A 21,200-nucleotide genomic window follows, 5' to 3' on the forward strand; every position below is an offset into this window, starting at 1 on the left:
GAGCGATGGGTACCTACCTGACAGTCGATGCACACCCCTCCGCCCTCATATCTGCCGTAGATGTTCAAACTCGCCTGTCGGCGCTCCACCTCTGGGTCGTAATAGCAGTCCGTGGCGTGCGAGTGGCACTGGCAGGCTGCAGGGCCGAGAGGCGGCAGGTAATTACCGCGGGGGGCGCCGCCAAGGCGCCACGCAACGGGGCCACGAGGTCCACATGTGGCTAAGGACCGGGTAAAACCCACCGGATCCTCACAACCAGTCAGACAGCTGATAGATCCACTCGGATTAATCTAAAACCTTTAAAAGCGACGACCGACATCGCTTAACACAAACCGCATTCTCCGTTTGATGTGCAGTCATCGGGTGTCAAGTAGAGCATTTTCTAACATGACTTACAGGATAATAAACCCATAAAATCGGCTCCCAGGGCAGTTAAATCACAGAAGGGAAAATCATTATAGTGTTAAAGGTTTGTAAATGATTTCTGGGGTTTCCGGGAGGCGAATATATCAGCTGTCATCATGACAGCCTGTCGTTCTTAGGCATATATTTGAGGGCTTTTCACATGGGGGGTAGGGTGTGGTGCAATAGGCTAAGTCTCTGTGCCTGTGATCGGATGGTCACTGGTGTGAGGCCCACTTTGGCAGGACAGTCACACGTCTGTGGGACCTAAACCCACCTCACCCCCCCCCAGCTCTGCAGGTGGCTGCCTTTACTACCAAGCTTGCTATTACCTACATCTGTGTCATGGAGAGCAAGTCTGAGTAGGGAAAAAAGAAGTACCCAATGTGCAGATTAATAAACTATTATCATTATTAGCATAAAAGGTAAAAATATGGGATGGTTTTAAAGGTCCTGCCCCAAACCACTGCGTTTCTCTAGTAAGGCTGCTTACATTCGCTCTGAAAAACAGCAATGACATTCCCGCTAGAAAAATCAAAACAAATGGTACACTAACTCCCCCATTTCAGAGGGTGACATGTTTTCCCAGTAACGCCACTTTAATGGGGACAGTGACATTCGTCCACATTGCTGTTACTGGGCACCAATGATGCCTGATCGGCACTTGGTCATTAACTACTCATCTGGCCAATAAATCTCATAAAACAAGCCAAAACGAGCACCAGCAGAGCCAGCGCCACTGTGAAAGCAGATACGCAAAGCGCGGGGGGGGGGGGGGGGGGGGGTACTTACGCTGGCACTCGTTGGCGCTGTCGGCTGTGGCGGGCCGCCACGGCTTCTGGTGGAAGCCCGGACAGCAGCTGTCACACGACTCTCCGCAGGTGTTGTGTTGGCACTCACAGCTGTGCCTGATGAGGCATAGACAAAATATCACATTTCCTTAAGTTACACTGTACAGTTACACTGTACATCATGTCGTTTATTTACACGTACACACAAAAAAACAATCACTCAGTCAACTAGACACAAAGTTCAGTGTGCTCTCTCCACTGACCCATTTTTCATTAACAATCAGCGCCAATCAGGTCCCAGGAGCTGAATACACATCCTCTGACATCCTTTTACACACGAGGTTAATTTTAGAATCTCGGGCTCAGATTTTATCGTGAGTGTTTTTATTTTTGTCAAATTGGTTCGAGGCACTGAATTCCCACGGGGGTCTAGGATGTGACATCAGTCCATCCTCCATGTCGAAAGGGGGCTCATGTCCCGCACGGGAAGGCGGGTCAGGTCTCCGTTTACCGCCTTCCGTGGGTGATCATCAGTTTCTTTGTGGGTGGGGTTACAGCTGGGTGCAATGAGGTCCTGATTTGTGGCACGAAGATGGTCACGTACCGTTTGGGGTCATCCCGGCTGCTGGCTCCGCAAACTTCCGCGTGCCCGTAGCACATGCATCGACCGCCGACACTGATGTCCTTGATGCTATAATAATACTGTGTGGGGGAGAGGGGGTGACACTGAGGATTTTGCTGTGGGTAAACATTAGCATGCACGGTGGCAAACGTCCGGAAAGCTACTGCAGAAAATGTCAAGAGCACCATAAAAAGAGTACATGCGCGTCTCCATAGCACCCTAAGGCTCCGTTCCTGTAGTTCTTTTACAGTAACTAGTTATAACTCTTTACAGCTCCAACTCTTCCCATAATGCAATGCATTTAAGAACTTGCCTGACTCATTTCTGAATCACTGTGTGAATTTACTGCAAGCTTGAGAGTGTTTCCCATACCTGCCTAGTTACTGAGTCTATCCAGCGGTAGCTGTAAGGTCATATTCAATTTCACAATGAGGTCATAGGAGGGTAGGGGGAGGGTTACGAGGGTGGAGGTGGGACAGCTTCTGCCAGCTGGGCACTGACTGGCTGACCACGCAGACCATTAAAGTCTATTAACATGATCTTGTGGCCAGAGCAGTTGGCAAGAGACATGTACTCCTTGGGTACCGGCCCTGGCATGGAGGAATGCATGGGAAGGGCACTGGCGGGCGGGGGGAGGGGGGGCTGTGGTGTTAGCAAACAGAGTTTAGAAACTCACAAAAGCCTATTTAGACGAGTCAGATTCAGACGTGCACATCAGCTCTCTGTCACTGCATTGAATGCATCTCGTGTCACTGCATTGAATGCATCTCGTGTCACTGCATTGACGTGAATAACTGCACATGCATTTGCGATTCAGCAAAGACACACTTTTTTCATTCAACATTATGATTTTACACCACTTTGACATCTATATATTTCACAGACGCTTTTGTCCAAAGTGACATACAAATGGGGCAAGCGGCGTGTTGCTAACAAACGCCCGTTGAGGAGTCGTCTAGGCGTAAGTGCAGCTAGGCTGAGCTTCAGATGAATGTCCAGGTAGAAGTGTAAGCAGTACTGGAGCAGGGGCTACACAACAACGTCTGATAAAGCAAGAACCTAATTACGCTATTTGATGACCAGAAGTGCAACATATGAACATTACAAGAACAACGTTCCAGAGGAAAGAGAATAAACAAACAAAACCAATATGGCCGCCACTAGGACACAATTCAGTTAAATCTGGGCTAGACATTGCCGATGCTGATAATTGATGCCTCAGTTTTTCCTTTTATTTCTAAGGACGATAGTGATTTTACTCATGTATTGCAGTAGGATTCCGAAGACAAGAAAGAAACACATGACAAGTCCTGCTTGAGCTAACAATAGGTGCTAAGGGTGTAACTGCGGTGTGAGCAACATAATGTCGTCCACATTGCATCTCAAACACTGTAGATGAAGGGCTACATTTAAGCTCTGAGATTTAAAGACCTGGTTTGAGTTCAGAGCGATTTCTTCAGCTTCAGAGAAGCTGGGGACGCTCCCTGTGAATACAGATGTCAAAGTCCTATCTAAAGGGGTCAAGGTTGGAAAACGTTTCCCAGCCTTCTGCAAATACATCACAGCTCTGTGAAAACAAAGCTCCAGGCCCCCCCTTTGAGGGAAGCAAAGGCACCAACATCCTTCAGAACCGTCACCTGACGAGACAAGGCGCAGCCGTGTTCCAGACTTCGCGAATGTGCTCAAAACATCTTAAATCACCGGGGGTGACAGCACAGGGACTCACACCAGCGACTCACCCGGCGTGTGACCGTGGGGTCACGCTGCGCCTTGGAAATGAGATGCCCCAGCAGAGTATTCGTCCGTAGGAATCGCAGCCGGATGTTAGTGGCCTTGGTGAAATCTCGTAGCACTGGTGAGTAGGTGAAGTTCTTTGCTCCTGGTCGACCATTAACCAGTGAGACCACAATCTGGAAAAGATCGTGAACTTTGTGTAAACACCTAGCAGTAGTTAGAGAACCAGCAAACCCCTGATCCATCCATCCATTTCCTATACCCACTTGTCCTATGCAGGGTCACAAGGATCAGAGTCTATCGCAGAAACTATGAACACAAGACAAGGATTAACCCAGGACAGGGCACCAACCCACTGCAGCAAACCCCTGACCGTCCTATTTCCATTAATACTTTAACTTGAACCTTTGGCTCCACAATCCCATCTTCTCACCTCGCCATTCTCCAGAGGTACAATCCGTGAGTACTCTATGGTGCAGATCTGGTCATCGTCTCCAGTGATACGTCCATTGGGATGCTTTCCAAAAGTTTCAATGCAGTCTCGCTTTGAATCTGCGTTAAGGAAATGACCGAGGGAGAGATATGATCCGTCAATCTGGATCCAGTGTACTCTCCGGTACATAAACCCAGCAAATCACATCATAGCTCAGCAATAAACTTCTCGTCCAAGACTGGAACATCGTAATCCGCTCAAACTAAATCTGGAACAAGGGAAAATAGTAACAAGTTGCTACAACCAGCAAAAATCTATAAAGGGGAAGAGATGACATCATTGCTTTGGAATTTAACAGTAGTCAAAAGGTCTTGCCTCTGGGACTTCAGTATCTCACTGCTGTTTGGAACTGAGTTATGTAGAGCTGTGAAGCTGTCAGTGAACAATTTTTTATGAAATGTAAGAAAGCAAGGTGACATTGACACGGCTACTTTAAATGACAAATCATTATCTGTCGTGGCTAATTCAACGTGTTTTGAGGCACAGAAGTCTTTGAAGACACACCAAACTGAAAGTTAATCGGTTAGATCTGAAGCAGCAAAACCAGCATGCAATCCTGGGTCTCCAGAGTGGGTTGGTGGTTAAATACTGTCCCGGTACATACTATAGAGGAGACCAGCGTGAAAAACCTGAAGTGATGCTTCAGCATAACTGCGAAGTCGAAAGAGTTGAAGCACTGCTTGTGGGGGTCACGTGGTGGCAGGGAGGGACACACAGATGTCTGGGTGGAAATGAGGACAGTTCTTGGCGTCTCACCAGGCATGTCTAGAAAGTGGAGACTCCAGACTCCAAATCAGCTATCCCACCCCCCCCCACCCCCCGAAACGGGAAATCTGTTATACATTTAACTCCAGATCAAAGGTTATCCAAGAGATAAAGTCTAAAAAATTCTCAAACAAAGACAAGCAGTTGGAAAACAGTCAAAATCCTTAATATAATAGCAGCGATATGTTTACTACTAGCCTCAGCTGGACTGAGAGACAGGGGCGATTCAACCCTTCAGCAGGGTCGCCACTTTCAATCTGAAGAACCGCCACCCCAAATGATAAAAAGCTCAGCCGTCTTCACTAAACACAAACTTCGGTTGGCTCATGTTCTCTTTGCTACCCAATCAGGGCCAATCAGCTTCTAGGGGCGGAACATCCTTTTACACCCAAGACAAGATTAGCTGATTGGTGGGGGAGTGGGTCCCAAATATTCAAATATTACATTTGTTTGAAGTATGTACAAAAAAACGAGACACATTGTTAAATGGATTTAGAACAAATAATTTATTTTCTGGGGGGGGGGGGGCGGGCTCTGATAAAAAAATAGGGTGACAGAGGCACCAAAAAAATAGAGTCGCCTATGCTGGGGGAGACAAGAAAAGTGATGAGGAACGAGGAGAGGGGGTTCCAATAAAATATTGATGAATTATGGTCCTTTCAGAAGTTTGCTCGTCACAGGCAGGGAGGCTCCCTCTGAATGGTGAACGCCCTTCTTGTGCACACAGGAGTCGTGACCCACACCCGATCATGTGATCAATCCGCCTGACATTTCTTATCTAATGAGCCTGTAGATGCAGGTCAAAAGCAGCTCCGTAATTAATTGAGCTTTTCCCATGTCTAGATGTTATCAGGGAGTGTTAATCTACTGTATTTTTAAAATGGATATCTGTCACCATCTGCATCTACAAAAGTGGACTGTGTCACTTGTTTATTTACACTGTGTTCCGCCCCTCCCAGGGGCTCCCAGGCGTATTTATAACTGCGCCCGGCTTCTTGCGAGACGTGGAGTTCTGGCCGGTATCAAAACTGGACTTCCTTGAGAAGCTAGTGGAAAGCCAAGCTGATAAGAAAGCAGGATGTGGGTAATCAAAGGAGGAAGGAGTCCAGGGGAATGGGAGGTTTTCAGAGAGCACCTCCAAGACGACCCAGAGCTCCTCCTCCCTGAAGACACCACCCAATCAATTTGACTATTAAACAAAAGTGACCTATTGTTTTTGTCAAGTGACCTATTATTTTTGTCAAGTGACCTATTGTTTTTGCTACATGCTGATGCACTAACAATACAGATCCTTGAATATCCAGGTGCTACTAAAACAAGAAACCAGGCCCATCCAGTTGAGAAAATCACCCAGTGGCTGTTTAGCTGGCATCAGAGGAGCGGCCAGGCACACATTAATCCACAAATATTTCTGCATGTCTTTACATTTCACTTCAACGTTCATTTTTATGTAGCAGACTCTATTGTCCGAGGCACCGTAGAAGTGAGGCAAGTAGCACATTACAAGCATTACAAGTCAAGGCGTCAACCAGGCTGGGCTTCCAGTGAATTCACAAGTGTAAGAAGTATTGTAGCAGGGGCTACGCAGCAACAATCACACGACAACTTCTAACAAAGCAAGAAACTAATAAGACAGCTAATAAAATCAGTAAAACGTGCAACATTAAGAGCATTGAACATGGAGAAGTACCAGACTAGTAGAGGAATTCCTGAAACAGATGGGTCTTCAGGCGTTTTTGGAAGGGGAGAGACAATCTGTTGACCGGATGTGGTTTGATGGCTCGTTGCATCACCACACCTGAGACACATCTGGAGCAACGGTTGAAGGAATTTCCAAGCAGTGTTGGTTTGCTAACTGAAGCGGGTGAGATGGAACGTAGGACAGAATGACAGAAACCTCAGGTTGTTCGGTGTTTCAATGATCCGCATCAGGTCAGCAGGACATGGTCGGGTTTAGAGCTGAATAAGCCCAGATATTAGATCCAGTTTCATCACATTCTCCCAGGAAGGCGGGTGAGGATAAGCTCAGGTCATGCTGAATCCTTGGGTGACGTGAGCACATGGTAGGCCTCTACTAGAGTAATACCTCATCATGTTTTCTCAGTGTTGCACTGAATGTTCTTAACGTAGCATTTTATGATGACTCTAGTAGTTTTATTACAATAGTAGTCCTATTAGGTTCTTGCTTTGTTGGACTATGTCGTGTAGTTGTTCCTGTGTAACTTCTGCTTCAATACTGCTTACACTTGTACCTGGACATTCATTGGATGCTCAGCATTGCTGTACTTATGTCTAGTTGATTCCTTGACAACAGTATGTTTGTAATGTGCTTTTTGGCCTTCCCTTAATGTCATTATGCGCAATAAATAAGTTCAATGTAAGCTTACATGCAAATACTAGTTCTTCCACATACAAAAAAAAATCTTGCCATTGCTTGTAGTGAATGCACATGAACCTTTTCATGGGCCAACATGCTACCAAAGGTATCTCCTGCCTAATAGTTGGTGCTTCCTCCTTCCATATTGAGCGATGTACTCACGTGCAAAGTACTGCCAAGGGCTGAAGGTCCTCCCATAGTCCACGGACCGCTCCAGGACCCAAAGGTCAGGACGAGGGGTGTTGGCGAACTTGATGATGACATATGCAACATGGAAAAGCTGAAAGGAAGAGCACAAGGGTTGCCCCCTAGTGGCATGGCTATGGAGTAGTTTTGCATGTCTGGGCTAAATCTAGAGTATATTGTGGCACGTCTCTGGGACGAAATGTTTGAAGTGCAATGAGTTAACTGATAAAGGACAATCAAAGGAGAAGATCTTTACATATTTAAAAAAGTCAACAGGTAGGGTTAGTGATTTATGAAACAGACTTGTAACCATAGTTTTGCAGTTTTGGTATTCCATGTTTAGCTAAGTCTTATATCCAAAATGTTTTGAAAGTTATACAAGTGGATATTATTACTCAGGCAACTCAAGCAGACTCACTTTCACGTCCCTTTTCAATGTATGCTAAAAGGGGACGGTAGGAGATGCAGCCATGGGACCTGCCCTCAGTCCAAACAGCAGCCCACAGGAGCGATCCTGAGCCAGAAACGAATTTGGGGAAACCAGGCCTAACAAATGCGGCTCTGATGAATGCCAGCAGGGCCGGAGGACCTATTCATCAAGTGCGGCTGCCATTTCCTGCCATGCGTGGCCTGAAATTCAACACTACAATGCGGCCTTGCACTTGGCTGTGGGCTGCAACAATGCCCTACTTCCTCTGCGGGGTCCTGTCAAAATCAGCACAGCCCTGACTCCAGGGACCCCATCCACCCACAGGCAACATAAAACCTCATTTAGCTAGCGTGGAGGCCGAACATGTTTACTACACTCACGCTGAGCCTCTACAGCCCTCATCCTATCCAACAGAAAGACACAACGGACCTGCAATTACAGTGACGCTGTCCTGTATTCACTGTTTGCAATTGCCTGTAAAAATCAACAAAACATCAAAATGTTACAAAAGCAAACAAACATCAGTTGCACATTTGCATTACCAGCATGAAGGAGAGAACATCTCACCGTCGCATCAGAAAACACCAGCTGCCAGAATGACTCATTCCCTCTCCCTCATAACCAGGGGGCAATGGCAATACTTCTCGTTCTGACTAGACTGAACTGACCTGCCGATTCTCAGCCAATCAGAGACATCTTTATAACTGGGGCAATGATTACAATTTATAGGTTTCTACAGAAGATATAAGTAAAACGACCTCGAGCCATTACCATGACGACTGCCTGACGAGGCTCGTGTATATTCCTACAGGTACGTGTATCTCTACAGATCCTGTAGATAAAACACGGTACACCTCTTTGACTGCCTGACGAACATACAGCAAACCTTAACAATGAAATGCCTCCCAGGATTAAATGGACAATTCATAACCTTGTTTCCTCAGAAAGCTGGTGATTTGGGTTCTGGTTTTGCTCCCAGCCCGAGTCCTCACATAATGACACATTGTGATGTATTATTCAGGGCTCACACACAGTTCTGGCCTAGAAATCCAGACAAATATGTAAGCAGTCTGGCACGACATTGCAGTTGTCCACCTTTCCTTCGGGTTGTCCTCAAACAATGTTGTCACCAACATTAGCAGTAACTGGGCAGATTCCAGGTGCCACCCCTTTGTCTCTCATAGAACTAGCAAGCCTGTGGGCCAAAGCTGAACCCAGTCACTGGGCTGGTATGTGGCTCAGTGAGTTAGGATCCTGTGCCTATGATTAGCAGGACGGTGGTTCGAATCCCAAGGTTGACACCGTGATTTCAGTGTTGGAACCTTAAGCAAGGCTCTTGATTTCCCCCGGATTACTCCAGTGACTATCTGACCCGGCTTTCTCAGAAAGGTATGCTACTCGGGGTAGAGTCATTTGCTAAACAAACTAAATGTAAATCTCTATCTTATGCAGAACCCACAACTAACTTGATATATTCAGATAATGTTAACTTTCTAGACCATTTAGCTAGACATTTGACAAAAATGATATGGAGGTACAGCACAGACATTCAGAGAAGACAAGAAAGTTTTTTTTATGATAGCAAGTGTTTTGGGGAGGGTGGGGGCACCGTTCCAGGTTAAGGGCCAAACATGCTGCCAGGTCTTCTGTCTGAAAGCTAATCAACTGCTGTGCTGCCTCGCCACCCCACAAAAGGAAGAGAATAAGAAAGGTCTCGCCATACAGAATGCATAGCTGCTCAAAACAGGCTGAGATGTTTGCAAAGCCTGCAGGCCCTTAACCATCCTGGTTAGTGCTGTGGGTGAGCTTGTCCAGCTTCCTGAAGATCAACCTGAGCATACACCTACTGGTTGTTAATAAAACGTCCAGTACAATGTGCAACTTTACAATATAAACCCAACAGCACACAATGTTTACCGCAAAAAGCACTTGAAGCCAACGCAAGTCAGTGTTTTAAATGAAAGAATACGGGCCCAAGGAGTCCGGATGGGATGTTCAGGGAGCATGTATGGATTTCTCTGCACATTCCTGCCACAGTGCCAGAAAGGGAGGCCCAGTGATGGGGGGGAGCCGGCCCACGGCCTGCCAACATCACGAAAAACAGCCGTGGTGCAAATCCACAGCAATGCCAAGGCCTCAGTCGAGTGCCGCTGGCAAGCAGACGCTCATCTTTACCAATGAGCTTCGACAGGTGACATAAACTGACCTTTTTTAGTCATAATGTCAGAAAGTGACCAGTCCTCCTGTAAGTCATGGAGAGCAGGTAGCAGAGTGCTTACGGCTATGGACCTTTCACTCCCTGAAGGAGCCCTGCTGTTGTACCCTTGAACAACTACTCAATATGAATATCTATCCAGCAACCATATAACCTCTTATCCTGATCAGGGTCATGGGGAAGAGGCTTACAGCGCAGGGGAATAACTTTGGGTTTAACATTGAAGGGGTTGAGATGTCCACGCATCTAAGGGTGTCCAGGGGGTTGTATTGGCTGGTTTTGGTTATTGGGAGAGGGATACAACCCCACCCCATTCCCCTGTAATTTATGCCCATGTTGGATCCTATTCCAGGCAGCCTGGGGACAAGGCTGGGATATACCCTGGGCTTCCCATCCATCACAAGAGACATTCACAATCATAGAGGACGAGGCAGTGTAGTTAGCCTCACTGCATGTGTTTAGATTCCGAGAGGAAATCCACGCGACATGTGAAAATATGCAAACACCACACACACAGAATAGAGATGGGATTCAAACCCCCCCCCACCACCACCACAGTGCCACCATGCCACCCATGTAACATGAATATCTCCAGTAAAACGATCCAGCCTCATAAAAGCATCAAAACTGTAATTCGCTTTTGATGACCCTGTAAGCTAAGCAGCAAGCCCCAAATGAACATCAAACTGTATAAGAAACCTGCTCTGAAACAGGAGACGCGCAGCACATAACAGGCCATTTAAAATGCAAGTCAAATCCCCAGTAACAGATGCATTCATGATTCAGGCCATTTTACTAAAGAATATATAACAAATTGTGGGGCAAATAGCTCTGCTTGCGATTCATGTTAAGCTGTGCAAATCCACCCTTAATCTCCCATAGCTGGGAGAGAAGACTCCAGGCTACCCGTCTCCGTCCCACCGGGGGAGTGACAAACATATACTGAAATAAGCATTCGGCACAGGTGGACCAGCCCCAGGGGAGAACGTTCCAGAAAAAAACGGCAACTTGTACAAACAGAACTTTGCCTGATGCAAGATGCCCTGACTTGTTTGTTACGAAAAAAAATAGTTTTTTTACCTGCACATGCTAGGCGGAGGCCCCTCGAGCTTCAGCGAGGTCTACTGGGATGATCGAAACCTTGACAAACTGTTTGAGGGCCCCTACAATACCGTAGTCAGTGTGTGATAAGTAGCCGAAACACTACTGACCCTGCAGTCATCACTAGGTTTGGCGACCGGAAGATGGATGAATGCCACTTCTACAGTTTGGAGAGCACAGTGGAAAAGCAAGAAAACTGACAGCGAGCAACGTTAAGACAGTTTGGTGGCATAAGAAGAGCTGAGTTTGCATTTCAAAGGCTCACGGTTTGATCCACACACAAAGAAACTCCTTGGAATAACTCGACAGATCTGGCAAAAATTGGCTGTTGATTATTCATGTCTGATATGGTTGAAACACCTAATGAAACACAGCAAAACTCCCCTCGCTAACACTCCCCAGACGGAGCAAAACCGCACACCCCGTGGGCTTTAAAACTCACAGCTGGCTTAATTTCTTCTCAACTCCACCCATCCCGCACCCAGTGGCGCAGTTTACCCCCCCGCCCCCAAAACCCCCTGGCAAACGTTCACTACACTAAATAAACATTCCTCATTCAGGAGATGCTGCAGCAGCATGTTCTGCTAACCTGCTAGCTAGCTACGATCTTCTCACTCTACTCACTAGCTACTTAGCTGCTTTTTTTGAACATCTGAGGGCAGAGTGGGGGGGGGGTGGGCTAAGTGACCTGGCCCCTGCCACACCTCCTGTAATGAGGCACCAGGACAACAGGCACACACTTAATACACTTTCCATGCCAAGACATCGCTATTTATGTGCCCAGTAACTATGAGTTACTTCAAACAAATCTACGAATAAATAAATGCCATTTGTTATTACATATAAGAACTGTAGCTCCAGTCATGTTTGCTACATTATTAGTAACAAAAAGGATTACAGATATTCAGGGTAAGACTTAGGAACACAAAGGGATCATCACACGTGATGTTGATTTAAATGCGGTTTTGTAGGCTGGGATAAAAGAGGCCACCAGATATATGACTCTCATCACCCCTCCGATGACAGGCTTAGAGTAACATCGGCAGTTTCTTTTCAGTCAGAGTGACTGGACAGTTACTCTCCCGCTCACGTTGGTGACATCATGTTATGACTGGAGTATTTTCTAAAATGCTGGCTCTTGTCTATGCCAAGATCAAGCCTGGTGTTCCATTCTTAGATGGGACGATAGTGTTTTTCTACGTCGTCTAACCATGAAACCATGAAATAATTGCTGGCTCTGGTCCAGAAAGTGATCAAAAATAGGTGCGCGGAGGTCAAGAATACGGGTGGTACATTGGGTATTTTTTGGACAGGCTGAAATGGGAGGCGGACTGGATTGGAAAGCTGATGTCTGGTGTGATGGTGTGTGTGTTGGGGGGGGGGGTGGCACAGGTGGGGGGAGGGGCCCAGACATACCAGGAGGGGTCCAGTCAGGGTAAGATGCCCATTGCATGATCAACGTGGAGAGCTATGTATGCAGAACAGATGCAGTGTTTCACAGCATCATTGTGAATTACACCCATTCTACGGACCGCCATGACACAAGGCCCTGGCCTTGTCGATACAGGACCAAACGTGCAGTAATTCATGCATTTAACGCTAAATGCAGTGCAGGTCTGTTTACATTGCTTCTCTGCTAATGCAAAACACATTAACAGCTTGTTCTAGCAAATTAAGGTTATTATGCAACACAAAACAAGGATACAGGAAAAAAATCATTATGCTGGGTTTGGCGACTAATGCAAAACACTGGGAACACAGACAAAGGGGTTGGCCGTGCTGGACCGGTAAGTCTGATTTCCTGTGGTTTTTTTGGAAAGCGCTGGATAATAACGCTACCAGTTTCACATTTGGGGAGAGGACCCCGGTCTGGTCTCAGGTCCAGGCCGCAGCAGAACATCTGGACACAACCCGCTTGGGGGTTACATCTGACTAAAAAATTCGCCGCAGACCCAGCCTGGTATTAGGTTACACACCAGAAAAATGGGATCCGTGCCCAGTCTCCCTCCCTCCCTTGCTTTTGAAGAGGATCATCATGCGGGTCACGGCAGCACTCTGTTCACAAAGGTGTGCGCGCAGATTACAGGCAACCTCCACCTGCAAAAGCCTTTCCTTTATTCTTTGTCTTACTATCTCTCTCTCTCTCTCCTTCCCTCCCACCAAATGAAAATTCAGATCTGGGTTTAAGCCCATCTCTGTCTGGCAAGAGCGGATCAAACTTTTTGCATCCAGTTAGCAAACCATGCGCACACACTTGATGTTATGCAGTCAGCCCCGGAGAGACAAGAAAACACACACGCAAACCAGCGCACACACAACTCAGCAGGCCGGTATACACGCATCCCACACCACACACACCGATCGGCGCACCTGCACACATGGGGCCCTCTACAGGCCGACACATGCACATGCAGGTAAAGGCGCGTGCGGCCATCACAGAGGCAAAAAAGCGGTTCAACATGAGCCATGCTCTGCCCTGGCCCGTTAAAAGACCCGACACAGTTCAAGGGGCATAAACAAAGTGCCTTTCAAAGAACTTGAAAGAATTAAATCCAGGTATAGAGGTATAAAGTACAGCTCATATCTCTGCCAACAGCAGGATGGACCATGATTGTAAGTTCAAAACAAAGTGTAATGAGGGTGCTGGGAGCGTCACTTCTCACAACGAGAGGAGCGACGCTTCTAAAAGGGGGTTGGGTTTCTTTTCATTTCAGCCCCCTGCTTATGGGGACACACGGCTTCTCACCCGCAGATCTGCGGTAACCACACAGCTGAGAGTCTGCAGACACACGAACACCAATAGCGTCTCCTAGGTGGTTCTGCCGGTTAGCGACATGCTAGCAACGGCTCCTGCTGTTTCAGCAGCAATGAAAACATTCCCCACGGCCAAGGCAGGTGAATTTACAGCAATGTGAAGCTACACGCCTGATTTGTGCGATCTAACGCACCTTTAGTACCTTCTCCGGCGGCGTTTGCAGAAAACCCAAGTAGGTGCCATAGCAACGTTGTCAAGGCTCAGGGACAGGGTGTCGACAACTAGTGTTCGGGGTGGTTTTTTTCTCTCTAATTTCTCAGGGTGAGGCAGGGCAGGGTGGGGTTAGGGGTTCTGTGGGAAATTATTCCGGCGTGCCGTAGATAAAAGAAGTCCACTGAGACTTTGGACTTGATTTCCACAGCACAATTACCTGTAACAGAATTCGCCGCTGCTAGCTACGGCAAAGCTCTGAGCTCGGAAGAGGCATGTCACGGCCTGGGCACATGCCAACGCTTAAAAAAAAGGAGGGAGGAGGGGGGACGTTCAGAGCGACGAAGCGGATATGGCCCAGTAATTAAACAGCTTATTCGTTTTGTGGTCCTTTTTCAGCGAAAGCTCCCTCATTCACGAGAGGAATCCTTTTATTCGCCAAAGAACAAAAAGTACCAGGAATTTGCTTTGCCGCAGGTGGCAGGTGTACAAGTGATCATACGACCGATAGAATAAATATAAGACGGGAATATTAGCAGAAATAAATATGTGCTATTAACAGGTCTAAATCAACAAGCAGATGCATAAATAAAGGTGAGAACCTGATGTAGGATAGAAACAGCTTTGGGATATGTGCATATAGAGCCAATAAGAGTAGAATATATTCTACATAATTTAAACAGATGCTCAGAATTGCTTTTTTGACATTTTGGTCTGAAATCACGACACAGATCCCGTTATTCTTCGGAATATATAACAAAATGGAAACTAAAACATAACTTGAGACATCGCAGACCCCTGAAAAGGCCACGGCGGAAACCCCGGTGTTTGCCTGACTTAGCAGTGATCCCGGGAGCCGCTTGCACATTCCAGACGGGATACCGCTCCGGAAGATACTATCCACCTGCAACACCTCGGCCAGCATAAGCGATAACTGCATAAAGAAGTCTTCCTTTGAGGTTCGGTTTTACATAAACATGTACCGCACCGTTACATAATAGAGCCGCTGCAGTCAGACACCTGCGCTTCCCTGAATGAATGAAAGGGGCCTTCTTTCCATTCATCGTGAGGCACACAAACGGGCCATATGCTTCCCCTGAACACGCCACCACAATAACGTGTCCAGTTATGCCGCCAACACAAAGCCAGGCAACTGCAGGAGCGCTAACAGCCCCTGCCTGCTGAGCAAAACAGCCCGGAATATTCCACAGTCTCTCCCGATGAGGGTGGCCGTCTGGGGCACTGCTAGAGATTTTGGACCCCATGAATTATATTGGGCCCCGCAACCCAGATGAATCCGTTTATGCTAAAATCACCCCCCCCCCCTACAGTGCCCCCAGTCAACACATCACTGCGTAATCAGCTTTGTTCACATCACCGCCACCATGATCAAATTTGTGTCTCATTAAGGGTCTCGCTTATGGGCCAAATGGTGCCATCACTTTGCAGACCCAGGGATTTGAACCAGCAACCTTCTGAGTCCCAAACCACAGAGCTGCCCCTCACCCCAAATGATTTTTTTTTGGTTAATGCTTTATTGGTCAGTGCATAATTCCATATATGTTATCTTATAGTTCTGATGTCTTTATTCTAAAATGTAGATAATACTAAAAAGAAACCTTTATATGGGTGGATGTATCCAAACTTTTCACTGGCAATATACATGTAATGGAAGACATTGGCTCATTCTCATGTCCCCAGGGGCGTAGCCAGAAATTCTGCCCCCCCCCCCTTCTGTCACATTAGGTAGATTTTGCTGAACGGGGGTTGGGGAGGGGGCTATGAAGTGCTGAACCCCCAGGATCAGACACCACTCCAGTATTCCTTCATGTCCCTAACATACTGAGTGATCATTTTCTCAAATGACATCATATGTTTGATTTAGAGGTTTTAATCTTCAGTATGAAGACCCGAGCATCCAATTCTTGGTCTCTCTTTCTCCAAACAACCAACCAATCGCAGCCAGGCCCCATGTCTAAAGTCACATGACTGGACATAGGAGGTCACATGATCCAGACTGAGCCGTGCCTGCCACATGCTCCGCCCATCTGGGCTGTTTGTGACACTAAAACTGTCACCAGCTTACTTGTAAGCGGAACAGTACCTACTATTCTGAGCAAAAGTTTCTGTCCTGCTCAAAAAAATCTAGCAGCAGCCCGTAAGATTGGTGGCTACCAGGCTAACAGTACCAAACAGGAACAGTTGTGCGCATAACACTTTCCAGTTTTAGGCAGGCAACATCACCGTGCTAGATTTCATAAGCTCTTCTCAGGAGCTGCCGGCCAAGCATGAATGACGCGTTACGTCTGAGTCGCGCTCGGTTTGGACCACTGGCGCTGCGGGGGGGGGGGGGGTACTCACCTGTCCGAGGTCCAGCGTGACGTTCACCTCGTTGTACCTCGACCCCCTAGAAAGAGGTGGACTCTGCCACCAATGCTCTGTCCCATCTATAGCATTGCTCGCCGGATGCGCCCTATTGGGCTCATTGGAGTTGCAGTAGTCACAAAACTGACCCTGGAGGGAATTAAGCATGCAGAGTCAAGTCAGACTGGATGCAAATAGGGGCGAAGGCTGAACAGCAGGTTAGGGAGCCACAAACAGACATGCCACAGCTCAGCGGAGCAGTCCTCTGAAATGCTAACCTGACATTTCATTGGTGTGTTTTATTTTACTTCGGAGGACCATAAACGTCCCCATCACGAGGTCGCGTGCAACAGACGTGTTGCAATTAACAGTGGAAAAACTTCGTTTGCCGTGGGTACTTTAAGTGATCTTATACGGTGTTCAGTGATCAAATCGGAGAAATAGAGAAGCAGGTGTTTTAAATTTACAGATATATTCACCATGTGCCGAAAAATGTCAGTATCTGTGAATTTACACATAGGCGTACCCTCATGGGAAGCTCATATGAGCAAAAACACTCTCCCCCACTATTGGAAGCTGAACATTTTGGCAGATCGTCAGGTCGGTGTGGGACCGATGCGTGTCTGCGTTCTCAGATAGAGGCAGTGAGTGAATCACTTCTTGGACTCAAAGCAGGAAGCAGAAGCAGCCAACTTTAATCGTGCATTGGAGCAGGGTGTGAAATTCATTAAATTACGGCCAAACATGTGGAATTTGCTTGTTTTTCAGGGCGACATTAACTCTCTGTTCCTGAAAAGCACTTCAAATTTGAAATGTTTTATAACTTAGTGGTTTAAAAAAAGTCAAAATAAACACAAAAATAATTTTTAAATAAATAAATAAACACAAAGTACTGAGTATTTTTCATAAAAAGCGACTACTCTGAAACTTAAAGTTCAACCAAACACCTTCGGGGCAGGTAATAAATTCCTTCCATCCATCCATCCATCCACAGATCATTCAAATTGAAATGTCACTCGAGTGCATCAAGCTTTACGTTTTCCATTTTTAAAACTGGCTACTTCTTTGATGTCTTTAATCAATGGCCAAAGATCAGGTATACCGGTGAGCTGGCTCACAAAAAGAGCACTATAATACTGTCACGAACAGTCTAAATCGGGAAATACGGCGCTGCTTATTTAAACTGCATCCGGAGATAAAATGCAAGACAAAAAAGACGCGCGCATTATTACCTGTATAGTCTGACTCGGGGGTCCCGTGGTCGGTCCTCCGACCAGTTTACAGTACAGGTCTTTCCTGGGATTCCCGGTCTCGTCCTCGCCGCACGTCGCCGTGGCGGAGATCGCGGCCCCCTCCGCCAGGTTGAAGTACGGGGGGTTGAGACTAAAGCTGGAAACCTCGTTAACGGAGACCTGCGAGTGTACAGCGCCGAGGGAGAGCAGCGTGAGAATCACCGCCAAGGACAGGGACCGGAGCGGAGCGCTGCTGCTCCGCCGCGCCATGTTCCACACCAGAGATCCTTATCAGCGCCGAAGCCAAGCTGCGATTCATATTAGATCCCCATACATCTCCGGAGCGCCTCCCCCGCTCTTCGGAGTCCGGTCATAATAAATCGCGGTTCTGGACGTCTGAGTGTTCCCCCGTGTGGTCGCCCAGTCCCGCTGGGATTCCATGGTCTGCTGCGAGAAGCGCCGCTCATGCGGTTATTCCACCCCTTAACTGGTGTTACCTCCCGGGTATCAAGTATCAGCGAAAGTCCACTGAAGAGAGCTGGCGCTGCACAAAGTGCAGAAAGCGGCGGACAGCTGCCTATTTGACGAACTTTTCCGTAAATTGGATCAAAACTTTAAGGCACACCCTTTCCGAGGGGTTACGCTCGTATTGAGTTTCTTATTAAGGAGAATAGTAAGTTCGCAACAATTACTTCCGTAGGAGCCTATATATTTCCGTATATAGCCTATATAAACTATATATTTCCTTCCATCTGTCTGTCCAGTCAGCATAGGGCGTAATGCAAGGTATACGGTATATCAGATAGTCAATTTCTTTATTAGGATATATTGGACCAACATATATGGTTATGAGAGCCAAGTTTAATTACTTCTCTAATCGTTTTCTTCCACTCTTCTACTTCCAGAGTGCACTGGATACCTTCTGTAATTGAATACTTCTCGAGTGTAAAAAATCTGGTAATTGTAGCTGGCATATAGGTCTTGTGGTGCAGGAAAAACCGTAGGAAGTGTTAATTGCATACTTGAATAGCAGTTATCATTGTGGCAAGATATGTTGTCATAACATATTTGTTAGTTCGCCGTGTTAGTTGCCTCAGGACTCGAATTACTTGCGCAAATACACATAAAGGGCCATAACTGCGATCCACTCCGGAACGGAATATGACCGTCAGAGCTTCAAAAGCGGACTCGCCCTAGACACACTACGAACGCCGCCACACCCTGGACCTCGGCTGCACGATCGTGCCCTCCAGCAAGTAGCAGATCCAGGACCAACCTGGAGCTTCAGAAAATAAAACACTTTCACTTTGGTCAAAATTATTGCTACTGGTGCGCATGTTCCAGACCCCCACACGCGACCCCGAATTGGATAAGCGGTTATGTAAATTGGATGGATGAAATATGCTTAATTTATATAACACGTTGCTCGCAGTCAAATAGGTCTTACGAGGAGCAGGGTAAAAGGGAGACACCCCAGTAAGAATAATTTATCACAGAGCACATACCTCACATACTGAAACGCTAACAGCAATCCACCTAAACTGCAGGTCTCTGGACTGTGGGATGACAGTAGAGTAGCCAAACGTAACTCACCTGAACACAAGGGGAACAGGAAACAAAAAGCAATTAAAAGTGAGATTTGCTTAATTAATATATATTTAAGATTTGCTTGCTGGTTGTTCAATGTTTTGAGTCAGTTCTGCTGCCCATTATACCAGTTAAGATGTAGCAAAGAGATTTATATTCTGTAATTTATTACTTTTAACAATAACCCAGTATATGCATAACTCTGAATTCCTCAAGGTGTCTGCTTTCTTTTTATGAATATATTAAGTGTATGATACGTTTACAAAGCACAGTTGACCATTTTGCGGTAGTTGACACAAAACTGTTTTTCAGTGCCGTGATTAATAATTTGGGACACAGTTTCATTCGTGTTGGCCCTTGCTTTCAACCCTAATGACATATTTCAAAGAATATTTTAAACTGCAGTATTTTGAAACAGACCATAAATCATCTTGCTCTATCTGCTTACAAGTTCGCTACATCTCCGTGGTTCAGTGCTGACATGAAGGTGACGTCCCTCACTTTATCAGGTTATATGAATACATGAGTGATACATTTAATCTAAAATGACCTTTTAACATTGTTGCAATTTCCTTGAAACAATGTCCTAACACAGGAATTATTTAATGTTTTGGTCATGCGTTTCCACAGCAAGGTCTCAGTACCGACTGCATTGGTTGACACTTTTTCAAGGCAGAAAGCGCAATCGTGTTTTCAAACCCTGTACCACTTTACCCGAATTCACTCCTAGTTTTCAATGACATTTTCGGTAATACTGAAAAAGTCAGCATTCAGATTTATTCAGAAAATGTAATCACACACATTATAAGAGTTGCACCCATTTTACAACTAAATATCTATAGATATTTTATTAGAGCGATTCAGATGCAGTACTTTCGTTGACTATATTACACTAAGGCCCCTCTTGGGATTTAAACTGGCTACCTTGGAGTCAAAGTATATATATTTGATATGGGTGGGAAGCTGGAAATTTCTCAAATTATGCATATTTATCTTTGAGTTGCAGTTATTAATGTTGATAGCATTTTTATGAAAATGGACTCGCAGCTGATGTTTAGTGAAGCCGCGTGGGGAATATTTCCGACAGAAGTGCCATCAAAAGGCGGATCCCGGCGAATGCAAGAGGGGCAACTGCTCACGGTTGCATCGTTCAAGGGGTGCCAAGGGCCGTCTGCACAACTGCACATCTGAGCAGCTGGCTCAGATTTCGCCTAGGTCACCAAGTATGTCAGAGCCGGCAGCGAGTACCATTATACGAAAAGTATCTGCATGAGTATAGTTTGACGACCATATTTTTGTCAGTTAGTATTTTGCTGTAGATTTACGCTGGTTTTTGAATCACGAATGATGCGTCGGTTCAGATGCAGATCGATGCTTGAAGGCAACTTGATCATCTTTTGATGTATGTTTCATAGTCATACGAGATACGCACCCTCACGAAATGCCTCTGTACGACAGCTATTGTTCTGTATGGTAACTCTACCATCACATTGATGTAAAATATTTTGAGTAACAGAACTCAAAATTAAAGAAGTTAAAACAGAAAAAAAGACTTTTGTGAGAATGTCGAGAATTTCATTCATTTGTCCATATCCAAATTATAGATCTTAAAGAAACCACAAACATTTGCCCCAATTTAATGGAATAGAGCACCTTATTTTAATTCACTGAAGTCATTCATAACGTCGGAATAAAAACGCTTGGTAAATTACGGATGGTAAGGTATAAGTTCTACTGTAGCATTAACTTTAGTGCTTTCGTAAAGAATTGCGTGTGAGTATGACCTCTAGAGGTCAGAGTGTGGGACTGCCACCGGAACACGAAACACAAACTGCATCTTTGTACGTATTGAATTATGAGAATATTGTTTAGTGAAAATAATTCGAAACGAGTGATACTGTATAGCTAAAGAATATTTCAAGCGTACAGTATAAAA

The 21,200-nt window shown here is 46.0% G+C and overlaps 1 protein-coding gene across 1 annotated transcript in view; it reads right to left on the reverse strand.

Annotated features, from left to right (window-relative positions):
- LOC125739779 (laminin subunit alpha-3-like) overlaps positions 1-18,284 on the reverse strand; it is a 58,167-nt gene extending 39,883 nt beyond the window's left edge. Inside the window, 8 exon segments of the mRNA XM_049010232.1 lie at positions 18-136; positions 1,195-1,310; positions 1,798-1,895; positions 3,555-3,725; positions 3,983-4,101; positions 7,347-7,464; positions 16,443-16,595; positions 17,678-18,284. Coding sequence (XP_048866189.1) covers positions 18-136; positions 1,195-1,310; positions 1,798-1,895; positions 3,555-3,725; positions 3,983-4,101; positions 7,347-7,464; positions 16,443-16,595; positions 17,678-17,947 — 1,164 coding nt within the window. The 5' untranslated portion in view covers positions 17,948-18,284.
- Between the last annotated feature and the right edge of the window lie 2,916 nt (positions 18,285-21,200).

Source organism: Brienomyrus brachyistius, chromosome 4 (genome assembly GCF_023856365.1).
Source record: "Brienomyrus brachyistius isolate T26 chromosome 4, BBRACH_0.4, whole genome shotgun sequence".
NCBI classification, from domain to species: domain Eukaryota; kingdom Metazoa; phylum Chordata; class Actinopteri; order Osteoglossiformes; family Mormyridae; genus Brienomyrus; species Brienomyrus brachyistius.